General features: G+C 42.9%; 1 protein-coding gene across 2 annotated transcripts in view; it reads right to left on the minus strand.

Annotated features, from left to right (window-relative positions):
* Window positions 1-17,577, minus strand: part of LOC122807628 (t-SNARE domain-containing protein 1-like) — a 607,102-nt gene that overhangs the window by 302,502 nt on the left and 287,023 nt on the right. For both annotated transcript variants that reach the window (XM_044078556.1, XM_044078546.1), the window contains exon 2: window positions 12,684-12,916. In XM_044078556.1, coding sequence (XP_043934491.1) covers window positions 12,684-12,846 — 163 coding nt within the window. In that variant the 5' untranslated portion in view covers window positions 12,847-12,916. The remainder of the gene's footprint in view (window positions 1-12,683; window positions 12,917-17,577) is intronic.

Genomic DNA, 17,577 nt, shown 5'->3' on the forward strand with positions numbered 1-17,577 from the left:
ATGCTTGGCAAATGTATGCACGGAGCTCCAAGTAGCAGACTCTAAAATGTCTTTGGCAGCCACTCCTCGTAAGAAAGCTGTGGTAGTGGCTGTAGCCCTTGTAGAGTGAGGGCTGAAGTTTTCTGGAGTTTTCTTCCCATGGTAGGAGTAACAAAATCTAATGCAATTTCCTATCCACTTAGAGATTGTCTGTTTTGAAATTGCTTTTCCTTCCATTCCTGTCGCATATGCTACCAGTAGCTGGTCAGTCTTTCTGTTGCTCTTGGTCCTGTCCAGGTAGTAACGTAATTGTCTATGTACATCCAAGGTATGCAACAGTCTTTCTCCCCTGTTCTGTGGGTTGGGGAAGAATGTAGGTAGGTGGATAGCTTGATTTAAAGATACCCTGGAGACCACCTTTGGCATAAAAGTAGGATTAGTTCTCATGGACACTCTATCTTGATGGAAGATCAGGAAGGGCTGTACTGCCATTAACGCCTGTAGCTCAGATACCCTTCTTGCTGAAGTGATTGCAAGCAGGAAAGCAGTTTTACATGATAAGTACTGTAATTCTGCTGTTGCTGCTGGCTCGAAAGGAGGGAGTGTCAATTTTTCTAGCACAAAGTTCAAGTCCCATGCTGGCAATGGTGGCTTCCTAGGTGGTTTTACATTTTTAATTCCTCTCAGAAACTGCCTGAGCAGAGGATGTGAGAAGAGTGGTGGATCCAAGTTGTATTCTGCTGAAATAGCTGATGCATGAATCTTAATGGAAGAATAGGACAGGCCGTTGTGCAAGAGCTCTGCCAAGTATTCCAGGATGTTAGCTATGTTTACCAGTGACACATTCTCTCCTTTTGCAGTACTCCAAATGAGATATCTTTTCCATTTTGCTGAATAATTTTTTCTTGTTGAGGGTCTGCGAGCCTCCAAGATAATGTCTTTAACCCTTTGAGATAAATCTGGGTTATTTGGTCTTATGCAATGTTCCAGGCAGCCAGCTGCAGTGTTTTCAGGTTTGGATGCAGGGTTTTGAAGTTGTTTTGTGTTAACAGCACGGGAACTAGGGGCAGAGGCCATATTTGTTCCCGAGACATACTCCTCAGTAATGGGTACCAATGTTGCCTTGGCCAGTCCGGAGCTGTCAGGATGATCCTTGGACGGTCTTCTTTGATCTTCAATAGCACCTTGTGCATCAAAGGAAGAGGTGGGAATGCATATGCTGTCAGGTTTTTCCAACTGAAAGATAGGGAGTCCACTTTCCAAGCAAGTGGGTGGTACGTCCTTGTGCAGAATTTTTTCAGTTGGTGATTGTGTGGGGATGCAAATAAGTCTATTTCTGGTAGTCCCCATTTCCCTGTAATGGTTTTGAAGATGTCCGGATGCAGCATCCATTCGTGGGCATCCGTGGTAGTTCTGCTTAGGATGTCTGCTAGTATATTTTCTTTTCCTGGCACAAAAATTGCTTGTAACTGAATGTTGAAGCTCAGTGCCACATTCCAGAGGTCCATTGCCAATTTTACTGCCAGCATTTCCTTTTGATTTATGTGCAGGTGCAGCTGGTCTTGATTCCATAAGCCTTGTATGCACTTGTCCAGCATGTGTGCCCCCCAACCGAGGTCTGAGGCGTCTGTTGTGATGGTCTGGCTTGGTTGAGTGCTGTGGAAGGGCAGTCCCTTGTTTGATTGTCAGGCCTGAGCCCACCATTGGAATTCTTGCTTCAGGCATGGAATTATTGGAATTTGGGTTTCTAGGCAGTGCTTGTGCTGAGACCATAAATTCCTTAGGTACCACTGTAACTTTCTCATATGTAGTCTGGCATGTGGAATCAATATTATGCAGGATGCCATGTAACCGAGAGCTTGCAGGACTTTTCTTGCTGTTAGCTGGTTCTGCTTTGTTAATGCCATGAAGTAGAAAGGGAGTTGCTCCTGTTTTTCTACTGTCAGGAATGCCATTTGTTTTGTTGTGTCCAGATCTGCACCCAAGAAGGTTATCCTTTGGGATGGTATCAGCCTTGACTTTTTTATATAGACTGTGTATCCCAGGGCTTGTAGTAGATGAATGACCCTTTGCAAATCTCTTGTTAATTTGTTTTTGTTGTCCGCTTGTAACAGGCAGTCGTCCAGGTAAGGGTAAATTTGAATTCCCTGAAGCCTGCAATGAGCAATTACTGATGCCAGGCATTTCGTGAATACTCTGGGCACAGTAGATAAGCCAAAGGGCAATGCTGAGAATTGATAATGCTCTGATCCTGCAAGAAATCTGAGGTATCTTCTGCAATTTGGTCGTATGGGGACGTGCAGGTATGCCTCCTTGAGATCTAGAGTTACCAGCCAAGACTCCTTGCCCAGCATGGGAAGAAGCTGCTGTAGGGTCAGCATTTTGAATTTTGGAACAATGAGGTATGTGTTTAAAGTGGACAGGTCAAGAATAGGTCTCCATTGGTTTTCTTTTCTTGGTACCAGGAAGAGTCTGAGGTAAAATCCTTGCCCTTGTTCCATAGATGGTACCCTTTCTACAGCTCTCATCCTTAGTAAGTGAGTTATTTGTTCTAGAGCTTCTGTCTTCTGATTTGGAGGTAGGTTTGGCATTCCTCTCTTCCTTGGTAGAGTATGGAAGTGAAACCTGTAACCCTGGTCTATTGTCTGTAAAATCCATTTGTCTCCTGTGATGTAATGCCAGTTTACTGAAAATAAGGCTAGCTTCCCGCCTAAGGGTGCCTCTAGTTGTTCCCTGGTAGGCGGTGCCAGAGCCAAGTCACTGTGATTGTCCTGTGGGAGTGGTGGTGGCTGGATCTGTGGCTGTACCTCGCTGGTTGTTAGCCTGCCACTGACGTCCCCTGTAGGCACCTCTGGATTGTCCCCTGCCTCTTGAGCGTCTATTCCTGCCTCTCGGAGGTCTGGAGGTGTCTGGAAAGGACCAATTCTTGGAAGGCCAGTTCCTGCTAAACCTTGGTGGCTGGACCTGCAAGAAATCCTTGACTGTCTGTACAGATTTTGCTTTCTCTTCCACCTTCTTCAGCACCTGCTGTGCAGGGGAGCCAAACAAATTGAGCTTTTCCATGGGAGCATCTAGAAGCTTTGATTTAACATGGTCTGGTAAGGACTGCTCTTTTAACCATGCATGTCTTCTGATCACTGTGCCAGTCATGGCTGATCTAAAGGAAGCCTCCAGTGCATCATAGCCGCATTTTAAGGAATGATTACTGACCTGCTGAATGTTATGTACCATTTCCTGTACAGATTTTTTGTCTAATGGTTCATCCGAGGACAGTTTTTTTTTTTTTTTTTTTTTTTAGTTAACTGTTCTAACATAAATTCCTGATACTGAATCATGTGGAATTGACAGTTCAAGGCCCTAGCTGAAAGAGTAGCAGAAGTGTAAACTTTTTTACCCCATCTCTCTAAGGCCCTAGATTCCCTTTCAGAGGGGAGGGGGTTTTTGGTAGCTGCTACAGCCTTGGGTCCCTGGGAGATAGTTTCGGGATCTGCAAAAGGGGCCTTATACAAATGATAATGTGTGTCCGGAACCCTGTAGTACCTATCGGGCTTAGCAGGGGCCGGAGGAAGAGAATCAGGAGCAGTACAAGCATCATTAAAAGCATCATCCACAACAGTAAGTACTGGAGGAATGGCTAAAGGCCTATGCTGTGGCAAATGCAAAAAGGTTCTAAGCCTTTTCCTAGAGTCTGAAAAATCCTGGCCCTGCCATTGAAATTGTTCCCTCATAGCATGCAAGGTTTCCCCAAAAGAAAATTCCTCAGGAGAAGAGGCAGAAGGAATGGACTCTTCTGCATCAGAGTCCTCATAAGGAGAAAAAGGGCCCTCTGGAGGGTTTGAATTATCTGATTCATCAGAGGAGCCATCTGAAGAAACTGGCTCAGGGGGCTCTACTCTAGTTCTCTTCTCTGGAGGTGGGTGAGAGGCCCTGTCTGGATGTGGTTGGGATCCCCGGATCAAAGAAATGAGATCCTCTGCTAGACTAAGCATTTGTGAACTAGAACTAGGCCTGTGAGAGGGGGTCTTAGCAGGCACAGTTTTGGTAGTTTTTACTGCTTTAGCCCTGGCAAAGGCCTTAACCGACATGGATGCAGGAGGCCTAGCAGCTCCACGTGCAGGGGTAGAAATATCCAAAGGGATAGTATCAGATAAATCCTGTGAACCTGCAAGAGCAGGTGTGATTTCAGTAGCAGATTCAGCCAAGCTGGATGAGGCCTCGGTAAGAGGCAAGCTTTCGGCCGAAGGAAGAACCGTGGACTCGGTTTCAGCCGAAACCGAGACACTCGCGGTTGGCTTAACCGCGGTTTCGGCCGAAAGAGCGGACCGCGAGTGTCGGTCCTTTTCCTTGCGTTTTTTAGAAATTTGCGAAGTCGGAGTATCCGACGGCATAATGTAAGCAAAAGCGGAGCCGAAAAACTCTTCAGCAAATTCCGACCGACGTCTAAGCGTTCGTCGGTTGAAAGAAGCACAGGCTAGACAAGCTGCTACGTCGTGGTCTGGGCCTAAGCAAGGTAAGCAGTAAGAGTGGAAATCTTTATGAGGTATTTGTTTCCCACAATTTAAACAGTTATTCACTTTTTCTGACATCGGCTGAGGCAAGAAAGAGTCCCCAATGGGGTACTTAGCTTTTTAGAAGTCTTCGGTACTTGTAGTAGAAATCTCTGGTTCTGACCGACCGGCACTTGCGAACAGCTTCTGCTTCGGGCGCCACGCGGCAAGAAAGACTGAGGAAAATGGCGTTGGCTGATGCCTTTATACCCGAATAACTGCCGCTGTGACATCGGGTGAAGTGCGACACCAGCCGAGGCCAGACCCAGACTTTGGAATCCGGCCGACCGAAGGGCTGCCTGACGACAGGACAACCCATTTGTAAGGACTGCAGATGCATCCTTGAAGGACATCTGTTATTTTGTGTGTGGGAAAAAGGCATACAAATGGTTACCTGAGAATTGGTCTGGCAGTTGTTTTTTGGGCTACCTGGTTCCGGCCATACGACACACTGCGGAATTACCTCTGGGTAAAATACGGAACGTGAGAGATGTTTCCAAGAAAACCAAAGATCCAATCGAGAAACCTGTGAATCCAGTAGGGCGAGTTGAAGCAGGTTGGAAAGACCATAATTCCGTGAAGGACAAAGACAAATTGACACATATGGACTTGAGTGACAGTGTTATACCTTAGGCAGGTATACTCCCAGCGTATGGTGCAGTCAAATCGATTTGGGAGCTGAGAAAACTGTCGAAACTTCTCGAAGTAATGAGTAATGCAACTTTTTCTGCTCTTGAATTAGTGACTGATGAACTGAATGTCATGAGAACTGTTGTGTTGCAAAATCGGATGGCTCTTGACTTCACCTTAGCGGCGAGAGGTGGTACGTGCGCGCTTATCAAAGAAGAATGCTGTGCGTATATACACCAGATAATAGACATGAAATCAACGACCACCTGGAGGTGATTCAGCAAGTGTCGGCCATGACCAAACCAGGCCCAAACCCTCTGACGGATTTTTTCCAGAATCTGTTTGGGGCGTGGGGTTCCATCCTAATGAATATTCTGATTGCCATTTGTGTGGGTTTACTCCTAGTAGGAGCATGTGTTTGTTGTGGAATCCCCTGCATGAAAAGATTTATTAAAGATTTTATAGATATGTCTGTCTCTGAAACCTTGTATCAAGACATTGAACTTGAGATATTGGTTCCAAATGAAATTCTCCTTGAAGTCTAAACTGAATGACTCTCTTAACTGCAAGTCCCAAGTGGAAGAGGTTAGGAGAAGAAATAAAAATCGTTTAAACTTCTGAGAATAGAATAAAAAGTATTAACAGGGGAAAAATGTTAGAAGAATATGTATTAATGTATATGTTTAGTGCTTATTACGAAATAAGAAAGATATAATGCATTTTATTCTATTAATGTTATGACAAGAAAAATGAATTCATATGAAACTGCAAGAAGCTTTTGGAAACTGCAGTGTGCCTTTTGCAAGTTGGACTCTGACCCCAGCAGCTGCTAGCTCAGCAAGAATTAATGTTTATGCTTCTCACAAGTGATTATCTGCTGGGTCAGGAAATTAAATGTGTGAAATAATGAGAATCTTCTGCTCTTTTCCGCTTGAGCAATCGATCTTGTATATGTTGCTAGATAACGCACCGGCTGCAAGGAGGAAGTGATAACATGTAACAAGAGAAATGTATTGAGAACTGTATCTACTATTATGCTCGAATTAATTTAGAACCTTGAGTGGAAACTTTTGTAAAAGGGTATTGTAACTAACCAGGTGGCTAGCAAGGCCACGTTGTTTACCAGAAAACATTTTTAAGCAAAATGTAGTATCAGCATTTTAGATGAATAGAGTATTGTAAGCTAAAGTGATGTAAAACTCCTTGTGACTGACTATGTCAGCCTGGTGGGTTAATACTAGTAAGAAATACTATAAAAGTTGTGTTCTTCCTGTTTCATTCAGACAAAATTCTGTACTTGTACGTTTTTTGCCTTCTGGTGTACACTAGTAAAGAACCTGAACCTCCTGTGTACTGATCTTTTTATTACAGTATTTTTTCATTTAACACTGGGCATAAAAGAAAGGTAATTATGCAGAGACACCTTGTTCCTATGAAAAATCAAAGAAAGGGAAACGGCCATTAAGGCTTGGAGTACAGAAACTGTCTTGGCAGAGGTGAGGACAACCAGTAAAACAGTCTTCCAGGTGCAGTGTAGCAGAGAAGAAACAGCAAGCTCAAAGTGATCCTGGGTCAATTTTTCAAGAACAAGCTTAAGGTCCTATGAAGAAGGGATGGGCTTTCTGGGGACCTGATGTGAAGGATGCCTTTCAGGAATTGTTTAACCTCAAAACCAGAGCCCATTGGTGGATTCAAAGGCAGACACGCCATGATTGCTGACAAGTGAGTTTTGACAAAAGAATAATGCCAAGCCAGCGTGGTGCAGTTCACATAAATAAGAGAACCACAGGGACCCCACTGAGAAGGGATTCTGGTGAAGTTTAAGACCGTAAACAGAAAATCTCTTAAAATTTGGACATGCATGATTTCCTGGCCTCCTGCATAACGTTAAGCATGTCCTCAGAGAAATAGACTCATAGACTCATAGATTGCTACTACACTAACTGCTTTTTGGGTCATTTTAAGCCTAGCTAATAACCCCAAGTGAGACTCAAACCCTGCACCTTCTGTCTGTAAGGTAAACATCTTAACCATTATGCTAACCTCTCACCTGTTGAAAGGGGATTAAAACACGATCACTCAAAATGTCAAATGAAGAGTGGACAGACAATGGTGAAGGTGAAACCCCTTTTTTGTGTGAGAAGATCCATCCAGTGAGGTATTATGTGGTGACTGCCCCTGGCTAGATGAAAAGGGAGGGGGAACTAGATCTGTCTGAGCCAAAAGGAAGTCACCAACAAGATTTTTGAAGAGTCCTGTTTGATCTTGTACAGGACTATGGGAAGAGGGGGAAGCATAAAGGAACATCCCCTTCCATGAAAAAGACATGGCATTCACCCCCCAAGCCAGAGGACATGGGGATCTGGAACAGAAGTCAGGGAGCTCTCTGTTCAGAAAGAAGTCAAAGAGATCCACTTGTGGGATATCCCATTGATGGTCTAGGTCTAGACATACCTCTCTGTGAAGCATACGTTTGTGAAGACATGCCCTGGACCTGCTCAAACAGTCTGCCACCAGGCTTTGTCTTGAAGGAATGTAAACTGCCTGCAGAGAAACCTGCATTTGGATAGCTAGATCCCAGGCCTGAATGGCTAGTCTACAAAAAAGACAGGACCTTGTGCCCTCCTGCTTGTTGGTGTACCACATGACTGTGGTGTTGTCTGTACAGATCCTTAAAAGGCCTGGGGACCAAAGGAATTGGAAGGCTTGGAGAGCAAAGACAAGGGCCTACATTTTGTTGATGTTGATGTGATCCACTCACTGCTGAGAGGGCCAGAGACCCTGAATCCTCCTACAGACTACGGCAGACCCACCATCCCTGATCTAAAGTGCAGTAAAGAACACCTGGGATGGAACAGGAGGATGGAAAGGGATGCCTGGATTGAGAGATAAGTGTTAAATCCACCACTGAAGCTTGGGTTTTCTATAAGGAAGTAAGGAAATTAGAAACTCCAGCAGGTGGCAATGCTGAACGCACACCAAATGCAGGTACAACTGAGACTTCCTCCTGTGAAATTTGGTAAAAGGGAGCATGGGAATGGTCGATGCCATGAACCCCACAGCCATCAGAAATTCCCTGGCAGGCATGAAAAATAGAGGAAGCAAGGACAGGAAGTAGGTTGTTACAGACATCACCTTGGGAGCAGGCAGAAATGCCAACATTGGAACAATCTGAATCCTGCATCCCAGGAAGATGCGATCCTAAGTGGGGGACAGGGCAGACTTCTGGAGACTGACGGTAAAACCCAAACTGTGCATCAGCAGCCTGGTAAAGTGCAGGTCTTGCAGGAGCCTGGAAGTAGAGGGAGCCTGAAGGAGCAGATCATTCAGATAAGGAAATATTTGTGTTTCTTGATGCCAGCAGAAAGCTATGACCAGAGCCAGGCACTTGGAGAATACCCCTGGGGCTTTGGAAAGACCAAACGACAAAGCAGCAAAATGAAAATGAGAGGAATAAACAGAAAAATGTAAATACTTCCTGAATAGAGGGTGAATGGGAATGTGAAGATAAGCATCCTTCAAATCCAGGGGAAACTAGGTAGGCTTGAGGAAGTAAGAAGGGAAATATGGTCTGGAGGGAAGGCATCCTGATGGTGGGTACCTTGAGAAAAGCATTCAAAAAAGAAGGGTCTAGAACAAGCCTCCAAGACTCCTCCTTTCTGGGGACCAAAAGCATCCTGGAATAAAACCCTGTGAACCTTAGGGTCTCTGGGATGGGTCAAATCATGCCCTGATCTAGTACACCTTGCAATACCCCTGAATAATGGGGAATTTGATCTGAAGGGGGCTGAGGAATACCTGCAAGGGGAGGGAAGAGACTTCCAGACCATAAAGTAGCCTTGACAGATGATTAAAAGAACCCAACAGTCTGAAGTAAACTGTTTCCAAACAGGGAATGACAGAATCAGTCAGCTAGACAAGGGACCCTAGGTGTGGGGAAGGGAAGGCAGTAAGTTAGACAGAGGCAGATTTGAAGATTTTGAGGTCTAGGTTCCTGAGTTGTTGATCAGAAAAAAAACATGCCTAGTGACTTTTTACCTCTGAAGGGTGGACAAGACTGTCTATGAACAAGGAACAGTTTTAGTAAGATAATCCCTCTGAAACTTAGAAATAGGAGAGACAAAAATCTTTTTAAGGTCCTTCATGACCTTGCTTTGGTCCTCTAAGGTCTTAAATAAATCCACCACTGGAGTAACAAAGAGATTTTGATTATCTAGGGGAGCATCAAGCAACTTAGCCTTAATGTTATCAGGTAAAGCTTGAAGATGAAGCCAGGAATATCATCTCATAACAGAGCCTGAAGCAGCAGCTCGAGTCACCTGCAGATGTAGATCCCACCAAAGAAAGAGCAGTGAACTTAGCATTGGAATCAGGCAGGTCAGTCATGAACCCTCCTAGCTGAGACAAAAAGGGATAAAATATATCTGGTCATGTGAGTTTGACAGTTAATGGCATGAAATGCTAGGGTAGCAGAAGTGTAGAATGTCTTCCCCAGCCTCTCCATAGCTCGACCTTGTCTGAGGGAAGAAGCTTACAGGAAGGCAAAAGCCAAGAAGGCTTATCAGCAGAGACAGAGACCATAGCAGGATCAGAAGGAGAATACTTACAAAGAAACTTGAAAATCTCAGGAACCTTATAAAAATGGCTGGTTTCTTAGGGGCAGGAAGTTGGGCATCAGGAAGCAATGAGGTAGCTGAGAAAGTATTCAACACAGCAGTCACAGCAGGGGGAACAGCAGAAGGCTTAGGGAAGTCCATCTGCAACAATTCATAATATCTTTTTGGAGGTCAGAAAATTGGGAGAAGTCCCACTTAAAATGCTCCATCATGAGAACCACTGTATCCCCAAAGGACAACTCTTCTAAAGGGGAGTCAGGACTTAAGGTCTCCTCCTCCTCCACAGAGCCATAATCTAAATGGGATGGCATTTGTGAGGAGGAATCATTTGAGGCTAATTCCTCAGCACAGTAATTAGGTTTCCTAGATCTTTTAAGGGTAGAGGACCAAGGAGGGGCAGGAATCACCCCCCCCCGAGGTGGTCTCAAAGTCATCACAGCATTAAACAAGCCCTGAGTAAAATCTTGCCACTCCTTCTGAGGATCTCTGAGAGTGAAAGAAATGTGTTTAGTCTTCAGTCTTTTCTTAAGGGGGGGCATTGGCTTTAAACTAACATCTGCGGTTCAGAACCATGCCTTGACTTAGTCAGGGTACCAGCCACCTCCTCTCTAAGATCTGGAGAATTCTCCTAGGCCCCTCAGATATCATCAGCTGTGGTTCCCCCTTGACATCTGCAGTGAACATCTACAAAGCCTCAGAGGACGTGCAACAAGCCACTTCAATGTTGGGAGAGGGAACCACCATCAGCACGCGGCGGTCTTCAGTGGTATCCACCTCAAGAGAGATTTCTGGCAGATGCTGGACAACAGCAGTATCAGACCTCAACATATTAGCCTTCTTATTAACAGGCAGATGTACCTTGGAGTGGGTGGCTTCGGCCATGGTACCCTGGGGAATAACTTGAGACATTGATTCTCAAGATAAACAGAAAGAGAAGACACATAGCTGTGAAGAGTCTTTGGCACAAATGCTTGACAAATAGAGCACTGGATGTGGTTGCAAAAAGTGCCTAGACAAAACAAGCACTTGTTGTAATGTTCTTTATGGGGACTCTGCCTCCCACATTGACATGTCCCTTTCTTGGACGAGATTAACATTGAAAATGCATTAAAAAGCAAAGAAAGGGAACCTCAGTGGGGTACTTATCTACAAAAGGCTTGGTATAACCAGCACAGTGAAGGGCATTCACAGTAAAAAATAACTATGCTGTTTGGACTGGTGGCAATCAAGTTCTAATTCTGTAGCGTCAGTACATCACCTTTATGCTCTGTGCTGATGCAAGGAGCATACGTCTGATGTGTGACGCTGGTAAGGATTAAAGGCTTTGGTATACAGGCCGGACATAGGGCTATCCTTGACAGAAGATACCATAAGTTATGAATACTGCAACAGTGATATGGAAGGACAACTTTGTTAGTGCTCAAGCAGTGATAAAAGTAGAGCACTGGATGGATACAGGAGGCAAAATCCACTGAAGTTACAAAGCATAACGTTATTAGCAGCTCTTAATAACCCAGTGGAAGACAAAGACAGCAGAAGTTTAAAAGTCAAGCATACTCAAATTGCATATAAGAACTATATCCACAAGGGCAAATAAGTGAGCACTTGCCACTTAATGAACAATATAGAAAAATGATTACATGGAAGTCTAAACTGGTAGCCTACACCTTTCTCACCAGGCCCATTTTTTATGAAAACAGTATGGAAGTACAGTGATGCCTGGGACACGTAATAATGCCATTTTATGATAAAGCCTGGAGAAAAGAGAGCATAGCAGCTTGTAAAACAATTTCCTTTGGAGATACTGCAGATAAGGGGCAAATGAGCAAATCTGTGAATTTTGGGTCATATTCAGCTGTGAATTATATAGTTACAATACTGTTACCTGTATCTTTTTATTCTACATCTAAATCTCAAGTTTCCAGTTACACTAATACCATCCTGCATCTGTCATTTCAGACCACAGTTATATTAGTTTTCTAGAATCACCCTGGGGGGAGATTAGAAGTTAAAAGGCAAATGATCAGGCAGTATTAGGGCAACCTCTTAGTCTACCTCAGACGCACCTCAGGTGAGGTTAAATCTAGGTTTTAGCAGCCTGTGAATCTTTTTCTAACTCTTTTAAGTGCAACTATATCCCACCTTATTTATGGGTTCTGATTTTCATGACTTGACAGTTGCCTACAATCAAATACCCACTGTTCACAACTTTGTGCCCTTTTCTGCAGGACCTCTTTTACCTCTCTTTGCATACATTTTTCTCTCTCCTCTCTTTACCAAAGTAGGAAATCTTTCATTTCTACCAATGTCTCGCCTCTCTCAATATAGATAAAAATATAGATTAAAATAATTATCACCTAAGACATCCTCAGCAACATGTAATGTTATTTGCACTGGCATCCCTGTCCACACACTTTCTTCTTCTGATGTCACCACTGCTTAACATCATTTCTTTTCAACAAATATAAGCATCTTTCACTTGGCCTTCTCCTTCCTCAAGCTTCTTGGAACCCAAGAGTGCTCGGTGTTGTTTATATTTACAGCTGCAGTAAACAGCGTTTTTAAAGACTCTTTTACAGTTCATCTACTTCTTTCTACATCTTACCACGACCCCTAATTTGGACTTAACTTTTTCTATTACACTGCTTTTGACCAAAAACTTCAGTATCTGACAAGCATATGACAATACCACAGGGAGTAGTTCAAAATATGTGATGCAACAATTACTGGTTTATGGTACTTGTACTGCTGTTATTCAGGCTGCTGCAACCACTGACTATACAGTGCCAACAATGTCATCCAACATACAGGTCATAGAGACAGCAGACAAAATCAAGTGTTCCATTTGGCAGGGTATGGTATCAGATTTCCTAGTCAAAAAAGTATCTGAATCAACATTACTACTTCTTACCATCACACATATATTCAGGGGCATAGTCTGGGTCCTCTTCATGTTCTTCCCTTTTGATATCATCTTCCATGAGGATGAGGTCTGGAGAAAACTTCTCCTCAGCTTCCATTGCTTCTAGTTCTTCGTCTTCCTCCACTTCTGTGTCAGAGTACTGACTAGACATTACCCCAAAGCAGACCTACCGTTAAGAGATAGTGGCAGATAAGTAGTCGGCAAATGCTCTTGACTTCCGCCTAAAGAAATAAAACAAATATTTCAGGGAAAGGAAGGCTTACAAATAAAAGCATTTGTCTTAGAAATCTATAAACAGCAGCAAGAAAAAAAAAAACATCTGATGTGTTATGATTAAAATTTATTTTCCCTAATACTGACGCACTACTGCAATTTTTCATTAAGACACCATTATTGTGTTTGTAAACACGCATCACATTTCTTTCTGCCTGATCATATACAATGAAATTACTGCCCTACACTGCCATTATAATGTCAATGTCTGTGACTAGTACTTGTAAAGAAAAAGACAGCAACTTAAAAATATTTTAAAAAATTACTGTATAATGCTTATGAAATACATTTTGTTTGCAATTCTTTGCTTAGGAATTTCTGTCAAAAACATGGATCCATACACTAAAACACATGAAAGACAAAGAAGATGACAAACTAACAATGTAATTTCAAAATCATCACATGGATTTCTTTCACTGGATAATCAGCATAATGGACCAAACAAGGGTTGAGCATATGGCCGATATAATATCTCACATGGTGACCAAAATAGTCTTACTGAAAAAATGAATAAAGAAGTTAGTCCAACTAAGGGGAAATCCCATAAAGTATCTTCTGTAGCATACTGGCAAAGCAGGGCAAAAAGTTGCAGTACTTGATGTGCATGACATTTCCAAAGTCTGGGGTTGCCATTGGGCACAGAATAGCCAAGTAACGGGTTGTGTCTTTTTTTTTTTTGTTTTTTGAAACAGCTATATATTCATACCATTACTGACTTGCAACTTGATCTCACATGCATTAATGACAATAAAAAATGAAACCGCACAATGAGACTTCCCATTATCATGCGCATGCATTATACATACAATTTCCATCATACTCTATTCTTTACCACTGTGCATTACAACCTATAAATTTAATTTAAAATCCTACCAACCTACATATTGTAGTTATCGTCTATTTTTGTAAAAAAACACTTCCTTCATCTTTTAATGATTCCATCTCTAGAATGTCAAAAGTTGGCTGAGATATTCAGACTTAGGGGTTTACCCGAATGGACTGATTCAGAAGATTCAGGATGATGTAATTAAATTAAGAGAGGTGAGATTTAATCCCATATTGGGCCAATATATGACTACCAATAGTAGCCCAGCTTGTCCCAATTACACAAAAGTATGACTTTGGGATATCATCCTTTAAGCCATTAGGTAAAGAAAATAGTCTCCAGATACTGGCCCATGGCGTCCTTAGAAATGGCACCTCAATAGTAGTTGAGCAGTCCCCAAATTTTGTAAACAAGACAGGAAGAAATTAAAAAAATTATTAATCCTGTACTGCGGTGGTGGTGGTGCTGCGGTAGCGTTGTCGACTCACAGTTTGATTCTCAGCTAGAGCGTCTTCTGTGTGGAGACATGTATAAATGGGCGCACCTTCGTTGAAGGTTGTGCGTCAGGGCCGGCAACTCAGTATGTAAAAATCTACTGCCAATCATATGCGGACCAGAGTTCCGCTGTGGCGACACCTAACTGGGAAAAGCCAAAAGACACAACATTAATCCTGTAAAGACACACAAATCTGAGGTATGAGGAAATGTGGGAGATGTAGACAATGCTCTTACATTTTGGAAGGACTGGTGGTTTCACTACATAATACTACCGAAACGGGGTTAGTGGACACTGTAAACTCTCACATGTCAGGAGTCAAATATATTGCTGTTTGTGACCCCTGTTGAGCATATTATATAGGGAAAATGGAAAGGGCATTAAATACACATATTTATGAGCACACTTACGATATATGTAGAGCAAACACAAATAATGCCCTGTATAAGCATACCATAGACTGCAAAAATCATGTAGGGTTTAAATTTGGTATCCTGGAAAAAGTGATACCGAACTCTAGAGGTGGCACATGGGAAATTATACTTGAAAATAAGGAATTAATATGGCAACTTTGGTTGAAATGCCAAGACCATCCTGGCCTAAATGAAAATGTTTCTATTACTATCTATCCACATCCCACCCCCAACCCCCAGTAAGGAAACCTCCTTAAAAAACTTCTCCAAAGCCAACTTCAAGCTACTGAAGTCAGAAGTGACAAACTTCACAACACCCACGCAGACGGGATCTGGAAGTTCGACTGCAGAATCCTACACTAAGGCAATGTACGAGCACATCCACTCGTGCATGAATCGTGCCATCCCAAATAGAACCAAGATGCTCTTCTCCAAAAAAAAGAAGCCAATCTGGTGGTCCCCTGCTATAAACAAACTATACAACAGAAGGAAGAAACTGTTGCAAAAAAGAGGAAAATCCCAGGATGCAAAAACTCCCTCATCAGCCTTAGTAAGAAGCTGAGATCCCTCATAAAATCCTCAAAAGCTAGTTACGAAAATAAAATTGCCAAAGATTCCAAAGACAACCACAAGGCATTCTATAGTTATGTCAAGAATCTAAATGGCAATGCTCAGATCTGCTCTGAGTTACAACAGAATGGCATTAAATATACTGATCACAAGGATATTGCCAACATCCTGGCAGATTGATTTAGTGCCAACTTCACCCCACTCTCACCCCTAAAGGGCCCATCTCAATACCAAAAGATTGCCAAATTCCAATAATCACGGCCACACAGGTAGAAACCACACTCTCCAAAGCTAAGAATACAGCATCCATGGGACCAGATGACATCCCAGGCTGTGTACTACATGAACTACAAAATGAACTGGCACCTTACCTAAGTGTCATGTTTAATCATAGCCTCACCTCAGGCTTCGTGCCCACTGAGTGGCGCACAGCTACAGTTATCCCGCTCCACAAGGGAGGATCCACCTTGGATCCTGGGAACTACCGTCCCATCAGTCTGACAAGCCTGATTTGCAAGGGCATGGAACGCATTATCATGGAACATATAAACAAAGACATTGGCAACCTTCAAACACTGGACCCTACCCAGTTTGTGTTTGTGAAGGGCCGATCTTGTCTCCTGAATCTGACTGACTTCTTCGAATCAGTCTCCAGAGCTGTGGACGAGGGTAAGGCAGTCCACACAGCCTATCTGGACCTCACCAAGGCCTTTGACACCATCCCCCACTCTGGAATCATAGATAAACTTACTAAGCTGGGCATAAATCCCTACGTCACTCGATGGGTTGCTAACTGGCTTACTGACAGAACCCAGACAGTAAAAGTAGCAGACTCCAAAACCAGCTCCAGACAAGTGACAAGTGGAGTACCTCAGGGTTCAGTCCTGGGACCAATCTTGTTTGGCATCTACTTCTCTGAAGTACAGGCCAAAACTAAGGGACTCTGGCTAACAAAGTTTGCAGATGACTGCAAACTGGGAGCCATTACTGAATCCCCAAATGATGTGGATATTCTACAAAAGGGCCTTACAGAAACAGATGCCTGGTGCCAGAGCCATGGGCTCAAGCTTAATGCCAAGAAATGTATAGCTATCCCCTTTGGAAAAAAACATGTACCCATGAATTACCACATAGGTGGCAGGACACTAAACATCGAAATTGTGATGAGAGACTTAGGGACACAGGTGGACAGTGGTCTCGCTTTCGATAACCACATTGCCACAACAGTCAGGAAATCCTTCTATGTGGCACACCTCATCACTAAGGGATTTTCATCCAGAAAAAAGGAGGTCATTGTCCCACTGTACTCATCCTTCATTAGACCCATTATAGAGTATAATGCCCCGTTTGGTATGTACCTCACAAGACATCTGCAACAGCTTGAAAGGCCACAGAAATACCTCACTAAAAGAATCACAGGCCTAAAGCAGATGCCATATACTGACCGTCTAAAAAAACTCCAGCTATACTCTGTGGTATATCGTCTACTGAGAGGCGATCTCTGCTTAACATACAAGGCCATGTCAAACCCTGAGCTGTTGGACATGCTCCAATTAAAGACATCCCAATCCCTCAGAGCCACATGCTCCAGGGATCTAAACCTTGTCACCACAATGAACAAAACATGCTGGAGGGATAGGTTCCTGACCCAGAGACTCCCCATACTCTGGAATAGACTGCCCATACATATCAAGCAGAGCTCCTCATTGGCCCTCTTCAAAAGGAACCTTGATGATTGGATGGGAGATAGGAAATTCACCCCAGGGATCATGTCAGTCGCCCTGCTAGACAGGGGCCTGGAGAAGTAAATATTGTGGGAAGAAATATCCAGGGAATTGTTATGGCTAGGCTTGCACAGACCCTAGGGCCGATAGCCTAGCACCAACCTATGAACCTATGAACCTATTACTACTATTCTCAAACTTAGAGCTCTGGAATTTTAGAAAGACTGATGTGATTTAATCAAGTGCTAATATCTGAATAAGTTTAGTTAGGTTGAAGTGGTGCATTCACCTATGTTTATATTTAGATATGGACCCTAAGATTTATAATTATAATTATCCTTACTGTAGCTATTTAATGAGAATTGTTTGTGTGTGAAATAAACATATTTTAAATGTTATATTTCAAATACCTGCAAACTGAATTATCTACTGTAATTTATTTATTTACATTTTTGTGCTTGTAAATTAACTTTAGCTAACTACAATGATTTTAAAATGTATATGCCTTTAAGGCACTCCATGAAGTTGTTTCAAAAAAAGTTTTAAAAGGAAGAAAGGAAGTGATGTGCACATTGTATTA

Source organism: Protopterus annectens, chromosome 1.part1 (assembly GCF_019279795.1).
Source record: "Protopterus annectens isolate FY-2018-M chromosome 1.part1, PAN1.0, whole genome shotgun sequence".
Classification (NCBI taxonomy): Eukaryota; Metazoa; Chordata; order Ceratodontiformes; family Protopteridae; genus Protopterus; species Protopterus annectens.